The sequence below is a fragment of the Eriocheir sinensis genome, chromosome 31, assembly GCF_024679095.1.
Source record: "Eriocheir sinensis breed Jianghai 21 chromosome 31, ASM2467909v1, whole genome shotgun sequence".
NCBI classification, from domain to species: Eukaryota; Metazoa; Arthropoda; class Malacostraca; order Decapoda; family Varunidae; genus Eriocheir; species Eriocheir sinensis.
Genome location: NC_066539.1, coordinates 9408741 through 9434232, shown reverse-complemented (window position 1 = coordinate 9434232; position 25492 = coordinate 9408741). Strand labels below are relative to the sequence as shown.

General features: G+C 44.0%; 1 protein-coding gene across 4 annotated transcripts in view; it reads left to right on the top strand.

The window, feature by feature from the left end:
- The window catches only part of LOC127005889 (serine/threonine-protein phosphatase with EF-hands 2-like), a 148741-nt gene that overhangs the window by 33815 nt on the left and 89434 nt on the right, over window positions 1-25492 (top strand). Inside the window, exon 2 of one of the 4 annotated variants that reach the window (XM_050875229.1) lies at window positions 9279-10152. In XM_050875229.1, the coding sequence (XP_050731186.1) occupies window positions 10014-10152 (139 nt within the window). In that variant the 5' untranslated portion in view covers window positions 9279-10013. Of the gene's footprint in view, window positions 1-8773; window positions 10153-25492 lie in introns of those variants that run through there. The other 3 variants (XM_050875228.1, XM_050875231.1, XM_050875230.1) reach the window with 3 other exon arrangements.

Sequence of the window (25492 nt, the reverse complement as noted above, 5' to 3'; positions counted from 1 at the left end):
AGGCTGGGTGGGAGAATGGTCGAGGGGAGAAATATGAAGACGGACGGGCCTGTTTTTGTAAGGAACGAGTGTAGTGGGGCGCGGGGGCCGTGTGGGTTAGAGCCTCAAGCGAAGGGAGGGAAGAGCCGAGATAGGAAGAAAGGTGGGTAGGTGGGAAAGAAAAAACGTAGGTAGAAACGAAAGGGACGGGTAGAAAGAAAATTGAGTAGGTAGAACAGTGAGCAGGTAGAAAGGAAAATGGGTAAGTAGGCAGAAGAGTGGGTAGTAGAAAGGGAAGTTGGTAGATAAAAAGAAAATTGGGTAGGTAAAAAGAAAGTTCGGTAGGAAGGAAGAAAATTCGGTAGGTAGGAAGAAAATTCGGTAGGTAGAAAGAATATCCGGTAGGTAAAAAGAAAATTCGGTAGGTAAAAAGAAAATTCGGTAGGTAGGAAAAAAGATGGATGAGAAGGAAAGAAAGTGGGTAAGTAGGGACGAAAGTGGGTAGGTGGGCAAAACAGTGGATATCAACGAAAGCGGGTAGGGTAAGGTGAGCGTCTGGGAACAGGTCATGACCCCCGAACAGCAGTGATTCCTTCCCGGACTTTTTTTCTGGTTCGGACACGTGTTTCCCGCTAGTAGTCCGGGAAATCGAGGGTGATTATAAATAGATCTACAATGATACGAAAAAAAAAAAAAAATACCCCCCCCCCAAAAAAAAAAAAGTGCCTTCTCCATCGCAGCGGTGGTGTGGTGGAACAACCTCACTGCTGATGTGGACGTGACACAACTGTCAACTCAGCAGATGAAGGTTGCGTCCCACAGGTGGCTACTCCTACACCCACCGTAAAAAGCGTAAATGTAAACGCTTCTAAATAATTGTAAACATGTATATAATTGTAATCTCGGCAGAAGCTTTTGAATACCTCCCCACCGGTCGGGGGAACTTTACCTTTGGAAAATAATATTGCCGTGTACTAATATACTGAACATGTGTTTAAATAAATAAAGAGAGAGAGAGAGAGAGAGAGAGAGAGAGAGAGAGAGAGAGAGAGAGAGAGAGAGAGAGAGAGAGAGAGAGAGAGAGAGAGAGAGAGAGAGAGAGAAACGCACCTTAGAGCATCAAAACAACATAAGCGAACCGGGATGCGACACTCGGAGACACGCGATCCATCGGCAAAAATGGAGAGAAAGAAAGAAAGAGACATCAGGAAGACAGAGTGGAGGAGCATGTGAGCCAGCAGAGGGAGGGAGAGAGGGAGCAACATTCCGTCACTATGCAGGGTTCAGGGTTAGGAAGAGAGAAGGAGGGAGAAAGGGAGAAGGCAGCAAAGGAATCAGGCAAGAAGAGAACGAGGGATATTGGGAAAGAACTTAAGGGAGGAAAGATGGAAGGGTACGGAGAGGGAAAGAGAAAACGGGGAGGAAGGGAAGAAAGGGCATTGATAGGAAAGGGAGACGGCAAAGAACAAAAAGAAGGGTAGTGGAAGGCAGGCAAGAACGAAAAGAAGGAATGATACGGAGAGTGAAGGGAGAACTGAAGAAAAGAACGGAGAAAAAAGGAGGAGGGGAATGAAAACAGATGGAGGGGGGCGAGAGGGAGAAGGATGCTCTAAGTAAGGGAGATGAAAGGAGGAAGGGAAGAAAAGGAAAAAGAATGGAGATGAGGGAGAATGGAGGAAGAGGGAGAGTGGGAGTTTGAGTAAGGGAGACAAATGGAGGAAGGGAAGAAAGGGAAAATGAATGAAGATGAAGGAGGATGAAGGCAGAGGGAGTGGGAGGAAAATGGAGGAAGAGAAGAAAGGGAACAATAATTGAGATGAAGAAAAATGCAGAAATTGAGGAAACGGAGAAGAGGGAAAGGAAAAATGAAGATGAAGCAGAGAGAGAGAGAGAGAGAGAGAGAGAGAGAGAGAGAGAGAGAGAGAGAGAGAGAGAGAGAGAGAGAGAGAGAGAGAGAGAGAGAGAGAGAGAGAGAGAGAGAGAGAGAGAGAGAGAGAGAATAAAGAAAAATAGAAAAGGGAGAGAGCAGGGAAGATATATGTCTGGAAGAAAGAGGAGGAAATAGAGGAGGGAATACGAAAGAGATAAAAGATATAAGGAAGAAAGGGAAAGAGGGAGGGAAAAGGATATGAAGCGATGAAGAAAAAGAAAATGGAGATGAAACAGAGGGAAAAATAAAGAGAAATAAAGAAGAAAGAAAGGAGGAAAGAAAGGAAGTGAGCAGGGGAGAAATATGTTAGGGAGAGGAGGAGAAAATACAGGAGGGAATACCGAAGAAACGAGATATGAGGAAGACAGAGAAGGGGAGGGAGAGAGAGGGATGGGGAGCAGGGACAAGGGAGATAGCAGGGAGGGCGGGAGGGAGGGGTAAGAGAATGGTGGGGAGGGGTGGAGGGGGTTCCTGACCTAAAAGCAGCGAAAATTTATGTTGTGTGTCCCACAGCGTCAGCTCGGCCGCCCAACGTTGTTACTGCCTCACTTAACTGATTGTTGTGCGTGAGGGTTTGGTCCAGAGAAAGGGGGGAGAGAGAGAGGGTGGGGGCTGGAATGGTTGTAGATGCAGTGAAAACTCTACGGCACTGAACGCGGCATTTAACAACCCACAACTTTCAGGGGCAGTGATTAGCGGGCTTTTTTTTCACCCTCTCTTTTATTTTTGCCCTTGAGCTGCTTCCTTTACTGTAAAAAGAACAACAATCCCATTTTAGTGTAGAACCGTCAGTACGCAATGAACTAGACCCGTCCCTTAAGTAAATCTGAACCTCTTGTTAACTGAATAAATGAGGATTCTACGAGTAAAATGTTTGGTGGGCTGCAGAGCTTAGTTGGTGGAGGTACATTGAGTGGAGTGGGCAGGTGAGGAGAATGAGGTACTAAAGCTGAAATTAAGTACAGCTGTAGCACCTACCACGCGAGGCAGGTCAGAATTTTGCGGTTACGACTTGTAAGAGCGAGATCGACTAACCCCTTGACTGTGGATTTCCTACAAGAAGACATCACCAAGCTACAGGAATGGAACAAAAAGTGGCTGCTACAATTCAATGAGGAAAAATGTAAAGTCCTGTACCTTGGGAGAGGATATCCAGCATACCGATACCACATAGGAAACACTCCACTATCCACCACAGAAGCAGAGAAAAACCTGGGAGGATAAGTAACCAGGCTACCAATGAAAGCTGAATCCGTACCAATCGCAGCGGGCGGGTGAAGAATGTATTACAGAGGTAGTACAAAGAGTAAAGTGGGGCATGTGTAGATAATGAACTAAAGCAAACCCGGAACACTTGGCACGTGGACTATAAGAGCGAGAATGATTAGTAATGTATATAGTAAAGGCGGTATAAGGAGTAAAGTGGGGCAGGTGAAGATAGTTAAATAAAGCAAACCCGTAACACTTGACACGTGGACCGGGTCAATGTTTTGCGATTAATTAAAGACGACTGGTAAAAGAAAGAACGATTAATGATATATATGGTTATGGAGGTCCAAGGAGTAAAGTGAGGCAGGTGAAGATAATGAACTGAAGGAAACTTGTAAGACTTGACACGTGGAACAAGTCAATGTTTTGCGATTAATTAAAGACGACTGGTAAAAGAAAGAACGATTAATGATATATATGGTTATGGAGGTCCAAGGAGTAAAGTGAGGCAGGTGAAGATAATGAACTGAAGGAAACTTGTTAGACTTGACACGTGGAACAAGTCAATATTTTGCGATTAATAAGATGGTTAGAGAAAGAATGGTATGTAGTGTTAACAGTTGTGCAGCGGCAGGGAGTATAGTGGGCCAGGTGAAGTTAATCAAGTAAAACAGTAACACTTGACACGTGGAGCAGGTCACTATTTTGCTATTAAGATGCCTGGAAAGAGAAAAATAGAAGTCAATAATTCACACGTAATATACAATGAGTAAAGTGGGAGAACGTGGGAAGAGTGAGGCAATAAACTAGGAATTAGGCAAACCCCCAACATATTATTCGCGGAAGAAACCGAGATTCCAGAAACAAAAAGAATCAACACTTGACACTCAGAAGAAATCAAGAGTTTGCGATTAATTAAAAACAGCTGGTAGGAAAGAGAAGACGAGTGGCAATAATTCACACACAATATAAAAAGTTTAGTATTGCAACGACAGAAGAGTGAGGTAATAGACTTGAAATTAGGTAAAGATGCAACACTTTACACACGGAACAAACCAAGATTCCAGAAACAACAACAACAACAGTAATAACACTTAACACTGAGAAGTTAAAATTTTGCGATTAATAAGAGGCCAAGTGAGAGAGAACGGGCAGTAGTAAGTCACACACAATATAAAGAGTTTGGTAGGGCAACGACGTAAGACTGAGGAAATAACTTGAAATTAGGTAAAACTGCAACACTCTATACGCGGAAGAAGCCAAGATTCCCAAAACAAAACAAAAATAGAGAAGAAAAAGAAGAGACTGGTGAAACTTAGAGAGCAATAAATATCACGTAATAGAGATGCAAGGGGCGGCGAGGAGAGTGCGGCAACAAACAAGCAATTAACTAAGCACACACCGCTGGATACGCGGAAAAGATAATTGCTTGGGAGGTAAGACGGTTCATGAGATTCAGCGAGCGGTTAGCGATTAAAACAAACAAGTGGGGCAAGAGAGAGAGAGAGGAGACTAAACAAGAACCATGAACCTGAATCAACCTGTATCACTAGGACGAAGAAACAGGTCAAGATTATAAGGTTTAGGGGTAGTGAGATTTAGGGAGCGATTAGCGATAAAAACAATTAGCGATTAGCGATTAAAACAAACAAGTGGGGCAAGAGAGAGAGAGGAGACTAAACAAGAACCATGAACCTGAATCAACCTGTATCACTAGGAAGGAGGAACAGGTCAAGATTATAGGGTTTAGGAGTAGTGAGATTTAGGGAGCGATTAGCGATAAATACAATTAGCGATTAGCGATTAAAACAAACAAGTGGGGCAAGAGAGTGAGGAGAATCAACGAGAACCGTGAACCTGAATCAACCTGTATCACTAAGAAGGAGGAACAGGTCAAGATTATAGGGTTTAGGAGTAGTGAGATTTAGGGAGCGATTAGCGATAAAAACAATTAGCGATTAAAACAAACAAGTGGGGCAAGACAGAGAGAGGAGACTAAACAAGAACCGTGAACCTGAATCAACCTGTATCACTAGGAAGGAGGAACAGGTCAAGATTATAGGGTTTAGGAGTAGTGAGATTTAGGGAGCGATTAGCGATACAAGGAATACATTAAGCAGCAAGGTGAGGAGAATAAACAATAACCGTGTACCTGAATCTACCTGTATTAACGTACCCATGAACTAAAGCAAACTTGTGGCACGCGGAAGAAGTTAGAGGGAACAAGTAAGAAGAATGCGGAACAGGTCAAGATTATAAAAGTAAGTCAAATTATGAGACTTAGCGAACGCAGAACTATAAAAAGAAACAAAGGGGGGGTTTGTAAGCTAGGAGAAGAGGAGAGTAAATAATAGCCATGTAGCTGAATCGACCTGTATCACTAGGAATGCGGAACAGGTGAAGGTTATAAAAAAGTAAGTCGGGTTATGAGATTTAGCGAGCGCAGAACTATAAAAAAGAAACAATGGGGGATTTGTAAGTATAGGAGAAGAGAAGAGGAGAGTAAACAATAGCCATGTAGCTGAATCGACCTGTATCACTAGGAATGCGGAACAGGACAAGGTTATGAGGTTTGAGGCGACTCGTGATATTTACCGAGCAATTAGTGATAAAAATAAACAAGAGGGGAAAAGTAAGAACAGTAAAGGAGTAAAGTAAACAATAACTATCTGCCTGAATCAACCTCTGTCACTAGAAATGCAGAACAAGTCAGTATTATGAAAGGTAGGATCATGAAGGGTGAGATTTAACAGACGATTAGGGATGAAATTAAACAAGAGGGGGGTAGTACGGGGAGGAAAGGCAGAAGCAAGCAATAAATATGTCCCGGAATCAACCTGTATTACTTGGAAACGCAGTCAATCTTCTAAGGGTTTATGAAGTCAAGATTATGAAAAGTCGTGTTATGAAGGGTGAGATTTAACAAGGGGGGGGGGGGGTAGTAAGGGGAAGAAAGGAAGAAGCAAGCAATAAGTATATCCCGGAAACAACCTGTATTACTTGGAAACGCAGTCAATCTTCTAAGGGTTTATGAAGTCAAGATTATGAAAAGTCGTATTATGAAGGGTGAGATTTAACAGGGGGAGGTAGTAAGGGGAAGAAAGGAAGAAGCAAGCAATAAGTATATCCCGGAAACAACCGGTATTACTAGGAAACGCAGTCAATCTTCTAGGGGTTTAAGGCGGTTCGTGAAATTAACCGAGCGAGTAGCAATAAGCGATCGAGATACGGGATAAAAGTGGAGCAGAGTGAGGGGAACGAGGCGAGACAGAGCAGGTGAGGCGGAAAGATAAGGAGCAGGACAAAGAAGGGTAGTGTCTGGGCCCGAGCGCAGGAAAGAGGGGAGGGGGTTGAGCCCTTCCACTGTGCATTACGACATTCCGAGATTCCAAACATTCCAAGTCATGAGTAATCACATTCCTCGTGGTCTGTTCGTGTATGACTGGCAGACGTGATCATGAGAGGTATGTGGAGTGCATCGACCCGCTATAGTACACCAAAAGACCGGCAATGCTATAAAAAGTGAATGACAGTCAACCAGCCAGACAGACAGGCGTTCGGACAGATATACAAACAGACAGATAAAGATACAAAGAATGTTTAATAGACAGGTAAGATCAACGACATTTAGTGAGTAGAACGGCAGCAAATTTGTCCACCAGTCCTGCACATGATACAAAGCCGATGACAGAGTTCAGAGAGTAAAAGAGACGGGCGAAGAGAGATCGTTAACAAGGCAAGAGTTTGATTAGACCATTCTTTTATTTTTCTGGGGGGGAGAAGTCTTATTTTATTTCGTGGGATCTCTTTCCCTTACCGTAAATAAAAAAATAAAAAAATCAGTGGTCAGTGTTAGTAGCGCGCCCGAACACCTGAGTCAGCCAGCCACGGGAGCTCACACACTCACCTGGTTACCTGCCGTTGATTAGCTAGCCAGGTGTGTGAATATGCAGAGATACTATTGTCACCTGTTCTATTGTCTTTAATGAACGTGTGTGTGTGTGTGTGTGTGTGTGTGTGTGTGTGTGTGTGTGTGTGTGTGTGTGTGTGTGTGTGTGTGTGTGTGTGCGTGTGTGTGTGTGTGTGCGCGCGTGTGTGTACGTACAGCACCAGCCACGCCCTTCATTAACAAAATATTTCCCGTGAGTAATGGAGACAAATGAGTAACTTGTTCTTTTTTTCATCCATTGCACGATTGCCATGCTTGTCCTTTCTTCCGCATGCCTGTCTGTCTGAGTCTGTCTGTCTGTCTGTCTGTCTGCGTGCGTGTGTGTGTGTGTGTGGGTGGGTGTGTCTGCGTGCCTGCCTGAACGTGTCATATGCACACTTCAATGTCCCCAAACACTGTAATCAGCAGAACAAAGTTGAGAAATGTTGGAGTGATCATGGGAAGTGGCTTATATTTTGTGGCGGAAATAAATTTGTTACGTTTTCACAGTTCATGGGGCTTCCTTGAATCTGTTGTACGTATATATATATCTTTTTCTTTTGAGAGAGAGAGAGAGAGAGAGAGAGAGAGAGAGAGAGAGAGAGAGAGAGAGAGAGAGAGAGAGAGAGAGAGAGAGAGAGAGAGAGAGAGAGAGAGAGAGAGAGAGAGAGAGAGAGAGAGAGAGAGAGAGAGAGAGAGAGAGAGAGAGAGAGAGAGAGAGAGAGAGAGAGAGAGAGAGAGACTTTTACTCACAAAAGAAAATAAATTGGCAAGAGGAAATAGAGAAAAGTAATCACACGCACAGGACTGTGGATATGGATTAGTCATCTCATTTCCTCAATTTCGTTATGGCTGCTGACGAAAGAGTGAGGAGATGACAAAATTTTCCCCTTTTAAAACTGGACTGGATTGTTGTAAAGGTGTCCTCGAACTAATGATTATTACAACAGCAGTGTATGAAATGTATAAGTGCCGACACCTGATACTTATTAAGGCTAGAGTCAAGTGTTGCGGCAGTATTTACCGTCCGCGAACACCTGCATTGCTCCTTATCAGTGCTGTTGACTGTATGATCCTATGATGATTTCCTGCGATGTCGTTTGTCGCTTTCGAGCTATTCAGTAACTCGCATTTTACATAACACCGCAATCAATGTCTTTCATCCATTCCCGTGCATAATTAGCCTTCAAAGTGCTCTAAAGGCACAGTCCACGGCCGCGTACAGGCGTTGTGTTTAAGTCCTTACCCTTGGGAGGCCGCGCTGACCACCACGTTCCCTGCACGGCGAGGCAATAACGGGGGCCGCGGCCACTGGGAAACACGCAGGTGTCTTTATATATACACCCGCCGCCCGACTCTGTGTGGCCGCAGTGGCACCGCCTGAGCCAGGGATTTTCATGGACTTGGTAGTACACTCACCACACTGTTGCACTGTGTGTATGTCTGTGTGTATGCATGTATGTAGATAGAAAGACAGATAGATGGATAGATAGATAGATAGATAGATACACAGATAGATAATTGAATGAACAGGACAGGAATGAATGGAAACGCACGAGAGGCCGATGTCCAACAGTGGAATTATACAGGCTGCTGATGATGATGATGATCGCCCTCAATAACAAGTGGAATACCGAGATTAAGTATTCACGCAAATGCCAACTGGAGCTTATTTGAGTGGAAGCAAATTGTTTTTTTTATTTTTTTATTTCCGACATTTATTTTATCGTAACCTACAATACGACTGGTGACGGCGAGCTTTTCCATTAGGAACCATATGGCTGCTCATCCACCGATTTACTTTGCAAAGTAAACTAAAAAAAATAATACAATATACTAAATGAGGACGAAGGTGAATAACTCCACAGGACGAAAAAGAATGACTGCCACTCATTTTGGACTGTGACAGAGAATTCATCCCGGGCCACGCAACAGCCCGCGACACACCGGCCGGGCACGATCCTCGGTAAAAGTAATAAACGGGGCGCCTTTGTACGTGTCTGCTCGCGGGGGTCGGACAAGCATTGCCGTTCGTTTTCATTTGCACGACATACATACCGACAGCCTCTATTTATAACAGGAAATAAAACCAGTACGGGCCTCGTGACCTGGCACAAAAACTACTAAATAACAAGAAACATGACGACAGTATTATACATGACAGTTTAAAAATGTACATTGCCCCATAAACACACGAAACATGATCTCTGATGTTATTTGTTTCCTTTACAGACGTGACGAGAATACAGACAGCAGCAGGTGGTGGTGGTGGCAGTGTTGATGGTGGCAGTGGTGGCGGTGTTAGTGTGACGCATCTTCCTCCCCTGCTGTGCCTCGCCCCACTTCCCCTTCCGCAGTGTGGGCTGACGCGGCCACAGTGAATCATGACCTGAGGCGGCGGGGCAGTCCAGAGCTTGACGTGAGCCACCAGCAGCAGGACAATAAAATGTGCCGCGGGAAACAGACATGGGCGGTGAGGGCGTGCAGCACCCGTAGATTGCTGGGGTGAAGTGACGAGGGTGACAGTGGTGGTGATGGTGGTGAAGGTGGTGAAGGGAAATAACATGAAGCAGAAACTTACTTTCCCTCGCGTCTAGTTCACGTCGGTCTCTCGTTTCTTTGTTCCAAGTGTCGCTCTCGCAGTTTCAGTCATGTCAAGCAAGAACTGTGGAAGAGAAATGACCAGAGATTAAAATTAAGTAGGAGGACCACACCCACGCGCACGCCGCACTCTCACCCACCAATCCACACGCCCACCCACACCCACCAGTGCACTCTAAGCAGCCAGATCCACCACGCACCCACACCAACGCCCCCAAACTCACACACAAAAAAGAAAAGAAAAATGTTACCATATGAAATAATAAAACCCATCAATGACTAGAAAACAAACTATGAAAAAAGTAGAGAAGAAAATGCTTTGATAACAAGTTGTTTCTATTAAGTGTAGAAAGTAAGATAAAGAAAATGGGTTTCGGTGTGTCGAAGTGCATCTGCGCCGAAGTGGGCTCCGACAAGGAGGCGCTGGACGGAGGCGAGCCGAAGAGGAGTAAGTTCTTCTCTCCACACAAGAAGCACACGCCGGCTATGTGTAAGGTGGAGCGAGGTGGGTGTCTTGCTTGTTATCCCACCCCTCCCCCTCACCTCATTTCAAACTCACCTCACCTCACCTGACCTCACCTCTTTTTAGTGCTTTACATGTGTACTGCACGAACACACCTGTCAACACACCTCACCTGAGTATTAACTGTCGCACCTCACCCCATTTCTTGTGCTTTTACATCTGTGTTGAATGAATCCACCTCACAGGTCATGTTACTCACTTCTTGTATTCCACCTCTTAATGTGTGTCTAATCACCTCACTTCACTTCACCACACCACCTCTTGTGTTCTTCTGTATGTTTGTACGTATTGAAAAATCCATTTCATACAATGTCCATGCCACCCACATCTTACCTTCCATTTTTACAATGAATGCCGTGCCGCCTCCACTGCAACACAACTTGCACAAAACCGATAATTCCACCAACACTTTCATGCAATTTACACTTCGCATCCATTTCCTGTTCATGCGCCCTTGCCTTCCACCATTTCAATGAGTGTCAAGCCACATTCACCTTTGCAATTCTCACAAATGATTCCACATTCTGCAAAATGAACGATGATTTCACATCAGTGCTCATGCACAGCTAATATTATCCACCTTAACGTCTGTCACATAAACGCCACTTACGTCCAACATGTGTCTCATAAAACAGAAACAAGAAGAAATCACGGAAATTAATAAATCAACAAGTGAATCAGAAAAAAAAATTAGTAACTGCATTTACTTAGACTCGTGAAATATGAATTCGCTGTGCACGCAAAAAAAAAACGAAAAAGTAATTATTTCAATAGATATGAAACGCACCATTCTTTTTATCCTTTACACGCCCGGCCCTGGCAAGACTCCCTCACTGTTCACCACACACAGTTCACTCACCTCACCACGTCCACACATCATATCACTTGCAGCATGAACTTTCCACCCTAGCCAAGTCGACACAATTTCTTTACACTAAACATATCTACTCAAATCTCTTCCCCATTACCGACACAATTCACCATACTCATTTCACCTGTCACACTACATCGAGCTTCATTTACACATCCCCTTACCCCAGCATCACCAACCCGCTTTCCTGTATCGCCTATCCCTATCCGCCCCTCTACCCCATCCATTCCTACACACTTCTTGACACACTTCCTCTACCCTATCCACTATCCGCATCCACACCACTACCTATCCCCTCCTACACACTTCTTGACACACTTCCTCTACCCTATCCACTATCCGCATCCACACCTCTACCTATCCCCTCCTACACACTTCTTGACACACTTCCTCTACCCTATCCACTATCCGCATCCACACCTCTACCTATCCCCTCCTACACACTTCTTTACACATTTCTTCTTCACTATGCCAACTCAACACTTGAAGGAAGCTCACACTCGTCACCACACACTCTTCACCTGCCACGCTAAGTCCACACATCAACCTACCTGCATCACCATCCAGCCCTCGCCTTGCCCACCTTTGTCTTAATCGCATGCAGGTGTTAGAATTAAATTACCCACCTGAGCGGTCCCTGCAGCGGCGGCGGGAAGGCTAATGAGAGGAAGTCCGGTGAGATTTTGTGTTCCAGTGCTGCTAATAGGTAGTCATTTATTCTGCCGCACTAATATAATTGCGGGGGCGTGCAGGGAGGAAAGAAGAAGAGGGGAAGAGAGGGGAGGAAACGAGAGGGGACGGAAAGAAAAAGCAGAGGGGGAAGGGAGGGAAGGAGGGAAGAGGGGAGAAAGAAAGGGAAGTGAATGGAAAGGTACAGAACTGCATGGAGTGGAAGGAAAGGGAAGGGAAGGGAAGGGAGGGAAAGGAAACGAGAGGGGACAGAAAAGCGGAAAAAAAGAAAGGAGGAAAGGGTGAAGGAGGGGTGGGGAGAGAAAGGGAGGGAAGTGAATGAAATGGTACAGAATTGAATGGAATCGGAGGAGAGGGGAGGAGAGGGAAGGGAAGGGAAGGGAAGGGAAGGGAAGGGAAGGGAAGGGAAGGGGAGGGGAGGTGAAGGAAGGGGAGGAAAGGGAAGGGAAGGGAAGGGAAGGAGAGTGTAGGGAACGAGAGGGAAGGGAAGGGAAGGGAAGGGAAGGGAAGGGAAGGGAAGAGAAAGGAAGGGAAGGGAAGTCAGGGAAAGGGATGGGGAGAGGGGGAAGCGACAGAGGAGGAAAAGGCGGGGGGGAAGAGGAGAAAAAAACAATCATCATTATATCTGTGTGTGTGTGTGTGTGTGTGTGTGTGTGTGTGTGTGTGTGTGTGTGTGTGTGTGTGTGTGTGTGTCTGTGCGCGAGTGCGTGTGCGTGTGAGAGTGTGTGTGTCTTTCTGTCTGTCTGTCCGAGCGCAAGTTAAGTGTTCAGATAATAATAGGATGCTTTCTACCGTTCTGGCACAACACATTTCCAACACGCATTTCCTCGCACATACTAAGAAGCGGGCAGTCATAAATTACGACACAAAACGCAGGAGGTCATCGCCGGGAAGCCACGATCTTTTAAACATTACCTAGGGATCTTTAACCTGCCCGCCGGTAATAGCAGTAGCGGCCGGCTCACGTGCTGGCGTATAATGGATTACGTTCTATTTTTAGCTAACTTCCAACACGACAACAACTTTTTCTGGGGCTGTTTTTAGGTCAGTCTGCTCCCATCCAGTTACTGTCGGCCACGGAACTCTAGGTGAAGGTGGAGTTTACCGTGAGCTGGCAGTGGATCCATCAAACTATTTACGTGCCATTATTTCCGACTACTCTTGTTCAATTATGAAACAGAAAACATAAAATTAGAGTTGGTATGTTGTCTACTTGGTTTTGCTTCCTTATGGTTCTAAAGGTTATGAAAAGACGTAAAGATGGCGTGTACTGGGAAGTGTTCTTTGAAGAATGTAAACTCGGCAAAGAGAAAGGAAAAAAAGGTTATCGATCGGTTTATACTACACAGAGCAGCTGATAAGGGATCTGAGATGATCTATTTTAACAGAACAAAGAGGATTAAAAAATTTCACTGGTAAAAATTTTGTTGATTTCGCTTATTCAGTTTACAAGGCGCGCTCCGAGTTAGTCAGACAAAAAGTAGAGAGGAAAGAAAACATGGAAAAATCAAGGGAAAAATCGGAAACTCTTTAATGATCCAGGGAAAAAAAAAAGAATGCCAACACACACACACACACACACACACACACACACACACACACACACACACACACACACACACACACACACACACACACATTGGAACATCGGTGTAAACATCAAGGGTACAAACATACCTCTTCAGTGGTTCACCTCTCCCCTGAATCATGCGGAGGTTACACACACACAGAAACACAAAGCACACGAAGGAATTACAATTCATGCATTAAAAAATAAATAAAAAATGCAAAATGCTTCAAATTAATTCTCATTCTCACATTCTAAGAAATTGTTGGCAAGAAATAGTAAAAAAAAAAAAAATTCATGTGGTTTATATCGCTTGATCACGTGAGAGAGAGAGAGAGAGAGAGAGAGAGAGAGAGAGAGAGAGAGAGAGAGAGAGAGTGTGTTAGTCCACCTTTGCATAAAAAATATCCTCATATCATTCACTACTATTCATCTGATCTCTCTCTCTCTCTCTCTCTCTCTCTCTCTTCTTCCTCTTCCTCTTTCACTTCATCCCTGTCCTCCACTTCTTTCCATCTGCCTTCTCTTTGTCCCCCTTTCCTGCTTTTTCCCTTTTTCTCTTAGTCCACTTTTTCCCCTCATTCCGCTCGTCCCTTTTCCCCTCTCTCGTTCCCATTCTTCTCCTTCCACCTTCTTGCCGTCCTCCCCAACCCTGGCTTCCCTTCAATCTTCATCCCCAGCTGGTCCATGCTCACCTCTCTCTTTCTGTCTCCTCTTTTTTCCTCTCTTCCTCCTCTTCCTCCTCCTTCTCTTTTCCGCACCGTCACTATTAAGTTGTCAAGCACCAGCCACACTCAAGCACGCACACGCACATCCACGCACGTACGCACAAAGTCACGATGCAGAGAAGGATGTTTTTATATTGCGTTGGATGTGGAAAAGGAGATATATAGAAGGAAAGGAAGAAAGAAAGACACGGAGAAAGGGAAAAAGAATAAGAGAAGGAAAAATAAGCAAAAGAAAAAAAAGGATAGGGCAGAAAAAATGGAAAAAAAGACTCGGAAAATGGAAAAGAGAGACTGGAAAATGAAAAGAAGCAAATGAGACAGGGAAAGAGAGCACCTGAAATTTGCACACGACAATTAAGGTAAAGGGAAAACGTGGACTCGAAAAAAAAAATAATAAAAAAACAAACAAAAAAAAACCGCCAAACCACAAAAAGGACCCGCGGTAAAACAAGCGACGCCGAGTTCTTTTTTTTGTGTGTGTTCTTTATTTTTTCTTTTCTTTTTGTTTGCGTTTCCTTTCACTGCACAAACTTCCCAAAACACAAACAGAAAAAAAATAGACTCCACAAAACAAGCTTATAGAAGGACCTTAGGGATAGAGAGATAAAGAGATACATGCACAGACAGACAAATAAGAAGAAAATGGAATGAAGGAGTAGGAAAAGGAGAAACTATTGTATTTGTCGGTCGAAATCACGAAAATTTAATTATCGCCATTTTCACTTCACATTTTCCTTCCCGGGTAAATTTTTTTTATCCTCTTAACTTACGGGAAGGATTTTTTTTTCTCTCTCTCCAACTTTTGGGACACAAGTCACGCTTGCCTTTTTCTTTTTTATTCACCAATTATCGTCCGTGCAACTCGATTTAGCAGGAGGAGGAGGAGGAGGAGGAGGAGGAGGAGGAGGAGGAAAAAGGGCATGAGAAAGAAAGGTGGTGAAAGAGTGGAGACAGATTGAGATAGATAGTTTCATAATTTTACTAAACTATAAAATTACGCACACACACACACACACACACACACACACACACACACACACACACACACACACACACACACACACACACACACACACACACACACACACACACACACACACCTTCAGCAAAAAAAACACGCGACTCCTTCATTAAATATTTTATCTTCGCGAGAGAAACATTTCCTTATGTAATTGCCAGGCCGTAATTAGAAAACGGGGAGACGAAAAAAATAGAAACTTAGCTTAAACTTAAAGAAAGCAAAATAAATGTTTACTCAGTTGTCGTTCCGAGGGTTCAAGAAAATGTTTAGCAGCTTAATTTTGTGAGATATGGAAGCAAAGATAAAGGGTTTGTTATGAAGAAAGAAGACAGACTTAAGAAAACAAAATCAGATTAGTGAAAGTGGCAAGAAAATGCTAAATAACCTAACTTAAATTTGCGACCTCGTGGTTCTTTCTCTTATTTATATTCATTACCTTTTCTCTACTTCCTCCTTTCTATTTCTATTTCTTATTCTATTCTCTGTTGTTATTACTGCACCTCTTTGTAATACTAGTTTGCCCTTTTTATCATTCTTCCCGTTTTCTTTAACTTCTAATCTTAATCTTATATTTATAGCTCACCCTCCTTCTTTACTCCTAGATCTTACTCTATTTTCTTTTATTCTTTACTTTTCTCTATTCCTCAACTCCTTGTGTAATATCTTCATCACCTGCACCTCCTCCTGGTCTTATTTCGTTAGTCACAGGTTGAAATTTACTTCTTCCAGCAATATTATAAAAAAGAACACTCAAATGCACTTTCCGTATTTTTTGAGCCGGGTCGAACGCGAGCTGGATACTTTTTCTTACGGGGGTTTTAATGAAATACGAGGTTTATTCTCGAGGTCGGTTAACTTAGTGCTTCGAATTTTTCAGATGTATTATGAAAGAAGAATAAACACAAGTTGAGTTTGTGCCAAAAAATCTATTTCTTTACTGATGATGAAAAAAACAGTTAAACACATCAAGTACGTACATGCTCGAGTGAGCGATGAATACTTACTAGACTTTTTTTTTTTTTTTTGCTACACAAAGAATGTAGATTAAGCACACAATGTACATTCTTCAGGCGGGTTGAGCGTATGTTGGATATTTTTTAATCTGTATCAAAAGAAAATCAATAAACGTATATTCGTCATTCAAGTTGCTTGCGTGCGCGACACGTATTATTTTATATATGAAAAAAAGCAGTATATTCTTCATCCTGGTTGCTTGCATGCTGGAAACGTCCTTTTTATATATGATGAAAAAGAAAAATTGCAGTTTATTCTTCATCCAGGTTATTTGTACGCTTAAAACGCTCTTTAACTAAATAGTAAATGAAAAATCCTTTAGGACAATCTCGAAACGGTTTGGTTGCGTGCAGTATCATTTGGTGGCATTCTCTAGCTGAACACTTGATAAAAATAACATTCTCTGCGTGAAGTATGTTTTAGCTGTGTATTTTTACGTTAGACAATGAAAGAAAAAACACGCATTTGCTACCTATATTTTCCAGACGGTTTGCTTGAGTAAAGTATAACTGAGGTGAAAACATTTCTTTAAGTAGACAATGAAATAAAAAAAAGAAAAGCAATTAGTATACTCTGGAGAGGGTTTGCTGCGTGCCGTGTGCTTTGGCAGTGCACATAAACAAGGCAAACAACCGGTCATCTCCCTTATCAGCACCGCGGCCATCCATCAAAGGTATTACTCGCTCGCAGGCATACAAATTACCCTGCCTATCAAGTTCCTTCCCCACCTGCCACTCACGTTCCTTTCTACTCGCCATTCATGTTTCTTTCTACTTGCCATTCACGTTCCTTTCAACCCTGTCCATCACGTTCCTTCCCCACCTGCCACTCACGTTCCTTTCAACCCTGCAAGTCACGTTCCTTTCTACTCGCCACTCATCTTTCTTTCTACTTGCCATTCACGTTCATATCAACCCTGCAAGTCACGTTCCTCCGCCACCTGCCTGTCTGCTGTCTGTGTTAGATATGCTGAGGCTAAACCAGTAATTATTTAGATGTTTCCCAACGTCCTCCGCCTCTCTGTCTGAATTTAAAGTACTCCATCCTCCCGCAGCAAATGCTAGTAATTCATCATGTTCTGTACGCTTAGCAAGAATCGGATATATTTTTACATTTTTATTATTCCATTTAACAAGAGCAGTGCGTTACGAGTTTTCTTTTTTTCTTTTATGTTCATTTATGTTTAAGTATCAGACACCTCTCCCCCCGAAACTGACTTATCTTTCGGCCACTCCTCTAACTCTTTTTAGGAGCAGTGAGTAGCGGGCTTTTTTTCACATCTGTTTCCTTTTTTATGCCCTTCAACTGACTCCTCTGCTGTAAAAAATAATAAAAAATCTTTGCTTTACCGCCTACAAAAAAAGGGAAATTTTATTATGTATATTTCTAGTTGTTTTTTTGTTTCTGGTACACGAGCTCATTCAAGTTTTTATCAGTTATGGATATCAAACGAGATTGTGGTGCATTGAATTCAACTTTCCGTCCGTAATACCACGACTTGCACTAGAAATATAGAAAACAATATTGAAAGAGTCCAAATATTTCAAATAAAATGAGATGGAAAAACAGACATACAAAACCTGATCGGAAAAAAAGAAAAAGAAATATATATGTATCGAGGGCACTTGACCAGATCTCCACCAAATCTAAAACCTCAACCACAACATTGCATCACTTCAATCCTTCACTCCTTCCACCGGCAAACTCTTGGGCACTCGTCCTTCTTATGTTCTTCCTCTTTACATCATTTATTTTTCATCGATCTTATCCTTTCTCTCAGTCCTTCTCTCCTGTCGTTCCTCCTCTCCTCTTCTTTCCTCTCTTCTCTCGTATTCTCCCCTTTTCTTCTACTCCTTTTCTTTCAATTATCCTCATTCTCCTCGTCTCTCACATCTCAAGTGCTTCTGTTATCCATCTTCTTCCCCGTCTCTTATCAAAATACCTCTGGAGCTAAATCTGATTACTTTCTTTTACCATCCCCTTGTCTTGTATGGGAGGAGCGTGTTGAACCATTTATGTTTTTCGTTTAGTTCTTGGTTTTTCCCTTATGGCATCTTATTCTTGTCTTGTATCGGGGTAGCGCGTTGAGCCTTTTATCATTTCCTTTAGTCCCTGGTCTGTCTCCTTCTTCCCCGTGAGCAAAAAGTCGTCTTGAGTCTCTCCATTTGACAGAAGGACTTAATCTTGCTTTGTACGGGGGCAGTGTTCAAGCCTTTCTACTTTTGCTATGTCCGTGATGTGTCTTCGCCCTCATAAAGTAAAAAAAAAGTCGCCTTGAGTCTTTGCATCTGACAGTGGGATTTAAACAACCGTAAAACTCGCCTTGAGTTAAGCGCCGCACAAAGACTCATGCATCCCTCCTTTCAGCGGGTCGCGGCGGTTTGGGGCTCCGGCGGCGGTAATCTCATTCGTCCCGGGCACAACAAAGGCCACGCGTCCCCGCCCTCCCCCTCAGGTCCCCCTCAGGTGCCCCGTCCCGCCCGTGATGTGTTCTTTTCAGCGTGGAATAAGTTGGAGCTTCGGTAAAGGAGTAGACCAAGACTTTCCTCTCTTCTTTCTTCTTTTCCTCTTCTTTTTCTTCACTCTCACTTCTCCTCTCCTTCCTTCATACATTTTCTTCTCCCCTCTCCTTTCGTCCCTTCTCTTCTCTCGTTCCTTCTCTTCACTTTTCTTGTTTTCTTCTCTTCGTTTCTCTTCCTTATAATTCTCTTTTCTCTCCTTTCCTATTCTCTCCTCTCCTTTCGTCCCTTCTCTAGTTCCTTATCTTTCCTTTTCTTTTTTTCTCTTATTTCTCTTCTCTTTACTTTTCTTTTTCCTTTTCTATTATCTCCTTTTCTCGCTCCTATTCCTTCTCTCCTGTCTCTCATCTTCCTCCCTCTTCTCTTCATTCACCTATCCTCATTCCTCTCATCTCTTCTAATTTAAGTACCTCTGCTATCCCTCTTCTACCCCATCTCTTCAATCTCCCTTCCCTCCCCTACACGCCTTCTCTACTCTCTCTCTTTTCATCTCCTTCCTTAAAAACGCGATGTCCCCTTCCCCCGTCCCTTCTGCCTTCATATTCCTCTTCGATGAAATTTTTCTGGTGAGGGGAAGGCAAAGCATCCTCATTTTCGTCGAGGCCTCTTACGGTGTGGCCCACGAGCTTCAATATAAACCGAATTCCCTTTTTAAAGAACGGTGTCTTTGAGGTAAATTTCCCTGCATATATTGGGAGACGGGAGAAAGGAACAATTGGAAGAAGAAACAATAGGGTAACCGCAGAAAGAGAGAGAGAGAGAGAGAGAGAGAGAGAGAGAGAGAGAGAGAGAGAGAGAGAGAGAGAGATGAGGGTAAAAAAAGCCATATCCACCTCCACTGACATATCATTACGACGACTCTGTTCGGTAATCTGTCTAATTTCACGCTTGAATACGAACAAATTGGTTAAGAGAAGAATAATGGACAGCTCTCCGATAATAGGACGTCCGCACAACCAGAGGAAAGATTAATCGAGCCAGGGAATGAGTCGGGAGGGAGAGAGGAGGGACAGGGACACACACACACAGAGGGTAGCGGGTGAGACTCCACATCCTTCAGCTAACCAAACACTATTTCACAAGAAGATTATCCTGTCAACTCAAGCCTCAAGTAGGTTGCTCGTATGGAAGAGGAGCTAGGATGAGGCTGAGGAGCTTTTCTTTATGCCTTTCTTTTTAGGAGCAGCGAGTGGCGGGATTTTTTTATTTTTTTATTATTGTTTCCTTTTTTGTGTGCCCTTGAGCTGTCTCCTTTGTTGTAAAAAAAAAATACGGAATTATCTATCGAGCTTGAGGGTGTTCTGTCTTTTGGAAATCTGTTTTTTCATATACTTAGGGATGGATTTATGTATCACGATGCTACAGTTTCTTTCTCTGTTGTTCTAACGCGGCAACGTCTCTCAAGTTTTTTCCTTCGATTGTCCTCAGTTTCCCATGTCATCACATCTATAGAGCTGTTCTCTCTCTCTCTCTCTTGTTAGTGTCGTCATATGTTTTGTTAGCTTTATATAATACGATGTTGTTGCTGTTTATTTACCTGTTCTTCTAATGCGGTATCATCTCTCTAACTTTTTCCTTCGACTGTCATCTATTTCCCTATTTTCATCACATCTATCGAGCTGCTTTTATTTCCTCTCTTTTAGTAATCCCTTTTTTCATATACTGAGAGGGAGCTTAATATTTCACGATGCTGTTGCTGTTTAATTTCCTGTTCTTTCTCTAACTTTTTCCTTCGACTGTCATCTATTTCCCTATTTTCATCACATCTATCGAGCTGCTTTTATTTCCTCTCTTTTGGTAATCACTTTCTTCTTATACTGATTCATAGCTTTATATATGACGATAATGCGCTTTCTTTTCCTGTTATTTTAATGCGGCATCATCTCTCAAGCTTTCCCTTCGTTGTTATCTACTTCCCCTTATTTATCGCATATTTAATCATCTCTTTGTACTTCACGGTGGTGCATCTCGCTCTCCATTCAAGTGAGATGGAAGTAAGAGAGGGAGAGAAAACGGGTCGCGAGATACCGACAGACGGGCGGGCGTGGGAGTGGGAGAGAGCGAGAGGGGGGACTGATTAATCGTTCACTCGGCGACACGTAATTTCTGGTGAGGTCTTCAGGGCGCCCGAGGGAGTGTAGGAAGCGTTTGGTTCATCATTGTTGCGGCGCTGAGTGAAATTACTTGGTGTAAGAGAGACGGGAGTTATATAGAAGTTTATGGGTAGTTTTGGTTTTTCCTTTGTTTTTTGCTATTCGGTTCTGAAGATGTTTGTGATGTTGGGATGATGGTGGTGATTGTGAGCTCTGATGGGGGAAGCAATAAAGCCAGGGAGGTGGTGATGAGATGGTGGTGATGATGGTGATAATGATGGGTCCTGTTGCCTTGGTGTTCGTGGTGTTGAACGTGACTACAGGTGGTGGTGAGTTGGTAGTGATGATGTTCGTGGTCTGTGAAGTGGTGGTGGTGGTAGTGATGGTGATGATGGTGGAGTTCTGCTGCCTGGTTCTGATGTTCGTGGTGTTGGAGGTAGATACAGGTGGTGGTGTGATGTTACAAGTAGTGATGATGTTCGTGGTCTGGATGTGGTGGTGGTTGAAGTGATGGTGATGATGGTGGAGTTCTGTTGCCTGGTTCTGATGTTCGTGGTGTTGAAGGTGGCTACAGGTGGTGATGTGATGTTGGTAATGATGGTGATGTTCGTGGTCTGGAAGTGGTGGTGGTGGTAATGATAGTGATGATGGTGGAGTTCGTGGAGGTGGTGGTGAATGACGTCCTGCTGCCTAGTTCTGGTACCCGTGGTGTTGGAGGCAGCAGGTGGTGATGTGATGTTGGTGATGATGGTGATGATGTTCGTGGTCCGGAGGTGAAGGTGGTGGTGGTCCTGAGGGTGGTCTTAAGGGCTGCTGTTTGTTCTTCATGATTTTTAACTTTTCAATTATTCATTCCAACATTTATCTTTCATGTTTCATCTTGTTATATTTTTTTCGTCTGCGTGTTTTTTTTATTTCCTCAGTTAGTTCCTTGTTGATTTAAGGTAAACATATTCGGCTCTTTGCATGTGTATTTAGTAGAGGCGCAAAAAAATATTACCTCTTTCTTTTCTTTTTACTATCTTTTTCCATTCTTTATCTTGGTTTCCCTCCTACTCTTTTAGCTCCTGGTCTTGTCCTCCTCCTCCTCCTCTTCCTCCTCCTCCTCCTCCTCTTCCTCCTCCTCCTTCCTTTTCACCTTATTCATGGCACGTGACCTCCCGAATGGAATGGAATGGTTAATGATCTATCTTGGAGTGTTATTTGAGTAGACCTGCACACACACACACACACACACACACACACACACACACACACACACACACACACGCCCGCGCGCCCACCCACCCACAACCACACAGCCACCTCGTGACCCACATAAATATCGGATGAGAGCAGGTGAGCGACACACTCCAGGTACTATTGATCCGCTGAAGAATGTCGCTCAAAACATCGAATTTTGTAATCAATATCGTTTAAAGAGGGTGATATTCTCCTCCTCTCTCTCTCTCTCTCTCGAAGTACACAACCTATGGATCGAAATCATTGACTGACACAAACAAACTCAGCACTTCGGAGAAACGTGCACGACAGAATCTTGATCCTGTCTGCATTAATGCCTCGCGTCGCCCTCGTGCAGCGGGTTCCCGAGCCAACCAGTGAGTCAGGTCATGAGAAGTGGATGGTGTGCTGTACCTGGAGGCTGCATCTCTCAGCGACAGCATAGGACGGCACAGGAGCTTCGGCTGATGAATATTCCAAGTTCTGGCCTCCACATCCCTTCTTCAGCCTCACCGTGGTGGGCTGTATTCTTTTTCTCATATTTTTAGAAGAAAAAAAAAAAAATAAAACGATGCTGCCCTTCCATGTTCAAAAAGTCGAACAATAGGCTTCTCTTTTTTTTCTTCTTCTTTGTCGTCGTTGTATGGTTGACGCACTTTGAAAATTGTTTTTCTATTTTGAGACTTCGCCGATGACGCCCTTACGAGTCCTTTAGGCAGCACGTCACGCCGCGCGAGTGTTGAAAGAGGTCGACATTTGCCACATTAGCTAACGACCTACGTCATTGCGTATAGAGACCGAGTTGTAGCTACGTTACTATATTAAGAGACTTTAAGCAGGGTGCATCCTTAAGACAGCCGCATGTTGCAAGAGACGCCGCAAGCTGCCGTGCTACCCATCATTCAGCGTCACTATATTGGAACGTCATAGTTTCCCTTTTAGATCCTACACGGAGTGCTCATCCGCCGGAAACAGCTTTAGAAAGTCTCGAGGAAGTACACCAAACGGTCAAGCCAAAAGAATCTCACAACATTTCGCAAGTTACCATATTCGCGTTCACACCGCGGCGGCGTAAAGGAGAAGAGTCGACGCTCCTAAAGAGTTTGTTACAGGTTTCGCCCTCACCAGGGGACGAAAAAAACTGATACTATGGGTTCATTATTAAACTTTCGCCCACTCCCTTCCAGCCCCAGCGGATGGAGCCATGAACCCCTGACCCAATCCTTTTCCCTTGGCTATAAAACTGGCCGAATTGCGGTCCTGCGGCAAAGCTGGGTGGGGGGAGGCTGGGAGGGGGCACTGGAGCGGCAGGAGAGAAACAGTGAGGGTGACGAATGCTGCGATTTCAGCCACCAGGTAGGATCAACTCTGAATATGTATTAGAATAGAGCAGAGAAAGAGAAACACACACACACACACACACACACACACACACCACACTAAAAAAAAAAAAAAGTGAATGTGAGAGGGACATTCGAATTCATGGAGAGTAAGTCTGCGTGAACCGTGAATGGGGAGTGGAAATGGGGAGGGGGGGGAGAGAGAGAGAGAGAGAGAGAGAGAGAGAGAGAGAGAGAGAGAGAGAGAGAGAGAGAGAGAGAGAGAGAGAGAGAGAGAGAGAGAGATATACTCATGAAGGGAGGCATATGACCACTCGTTTCCTCCCGTCCTCTGAGTCGTAAAGTTTGGGCTACTGGTGGCGAGTAACAATTTCCCGGGCTGAGGCGTAAGGATTTATAGTTTCTACGCTCTTCTGAGTTTCATGACGAAAATGTATGTAAGAAAAATACAATACCTCACCAAAAACATGAATAACTGTGTGCTACTTCCCAACCTAAAAGCTGAAAAAAATATCACATGAGGCGCAGGATCATATCGTTGGATACATGTTTAACTGATCTCTACTTCCTCTTCACTTCCTTTTTTTATTAGCAGTTAAGTAGGAAATACATCATAGTTTCCATGAAGGAGTGAACTACGGCTTGGGTGGATCCCTGGCAAACCAAACTCTCATATTCTCTACATATTCAGTGGAGCGAAGTGTTTCATGCATGCACCGCCGCCGGCTGCTCAGGACAGAACCCATCCCCTCCCACACCCGCGAGGCCTCCAACACGCTGCCTCAGCCTGGCTGGAACACTCGCAGCAGTCTTTTCTTTTGTCCTCTGATGATTATAAACAGGTACTATTTTATGCACAACAATGCCTAAGAAAAAAGACTCGCAGCAAAATTAATCAACATGAAATTAAAAACGTATTCAAAGTTCCCATTTAAAGGCGCTGCATCAAAGAGAAGAGTGATTTTCCAGTGTGATGTTTTTTCTTCGCTAAAATAACGTCCATCTTAAACAAGGACGCGAGGAGCAATGAAAGTTAACGCCATATTCATAACTCCATATTCATCAGCCCCTCCCTGGTGAATGCTGATGAGACGGTTGAGGTGAACGGACATCCCGCTGGCCGTTAATCCTCTTCTCTCCTGCCCCTCGCTGTGGTCCGTCATCCTGTCAACCGCCCCTCCACACCATCATCACCCTCTCTGGCTGCCCTGTAATCTCCACCCTCCAATCTCCTTCCTCCTTCCACCTTCCCTTCAAGTCTTCATCATCTCTTCCGTCCACACTCAATTCACGTTAAACTCTCCGCTGCCCTCCACCCTCTTTTCAACTCTACACTCTTCTGTACCTTATCTCGTCTACAGCCTATACAACATTCTGTCACCCTCCAAGTCTCTCATTCCATCTTTCCATCCTCTGTTCACCTCTACCTTCGCTGCCCTCAACCCTCTTTTCAACTCTACACGTCTCTATCTAATCTCGTCTACAACCTGTACAACATTCTATCACCCTTCAAGCGTATCATTCCTTTCCATCATCCGTTCAACAAACCCTTCGCTGCCCTCAACCCTCTTTTCATTTCTCCTACCTCCACCCTTCTCTGCAGGCCTTAATCTCGTCTACAGCATTCGGTCAAAGTAAAGGTTATGAATGAGCGTCCATATCACACTGGCTCTCCATGCTTATATCAAGAGCCGGGGAACGAGGCTTCGCTGTTAAGATCTAAAGGGAACGGTATAGCGAGCTCTTGACTCGTGACCGAACCGTCTTCAGGAAAGGAATGGAAAATGGTCAGTACGCCCTTCTCCTCCCTCATAGCGTTTTTTTTATTTTATTCTCTCTTTCTTTCTCAGTGTCTCGTTTTTCTCCTTCTTTATTCTGTCCTGTCACACTTTCTTTTACGCGGTCGTGGTTTCTGTCTCATTCTCGTTTGTCTGCATCTCTGGTCTTCGTCTGTTTTCCTCTTTCCTGTCTGTCTGTATGTCTGTCTGTGTCTGCCTGTCTCTGTCTGTCTGTCTGTCTGTCTGTGTCACTCTCTGTCTCTGTCTCTCTCCCTCCCTCTCCTTCTCCCTCTCCTTTCCCTCTCCCTCTCCCCCTCACTCACTCTCATTCTAACTCTCACTCTCCATCTCCCTTTCCATCTCCCTCTCCATCTCTCCCACCCACCCCTCTCACTCTCTCTCAGGTAAAATATTTGAACACGTAGGTACCGGCTGGCTCCACCAATCCCTCCCAGGCATCTATTCACCGCGCCTCAATAT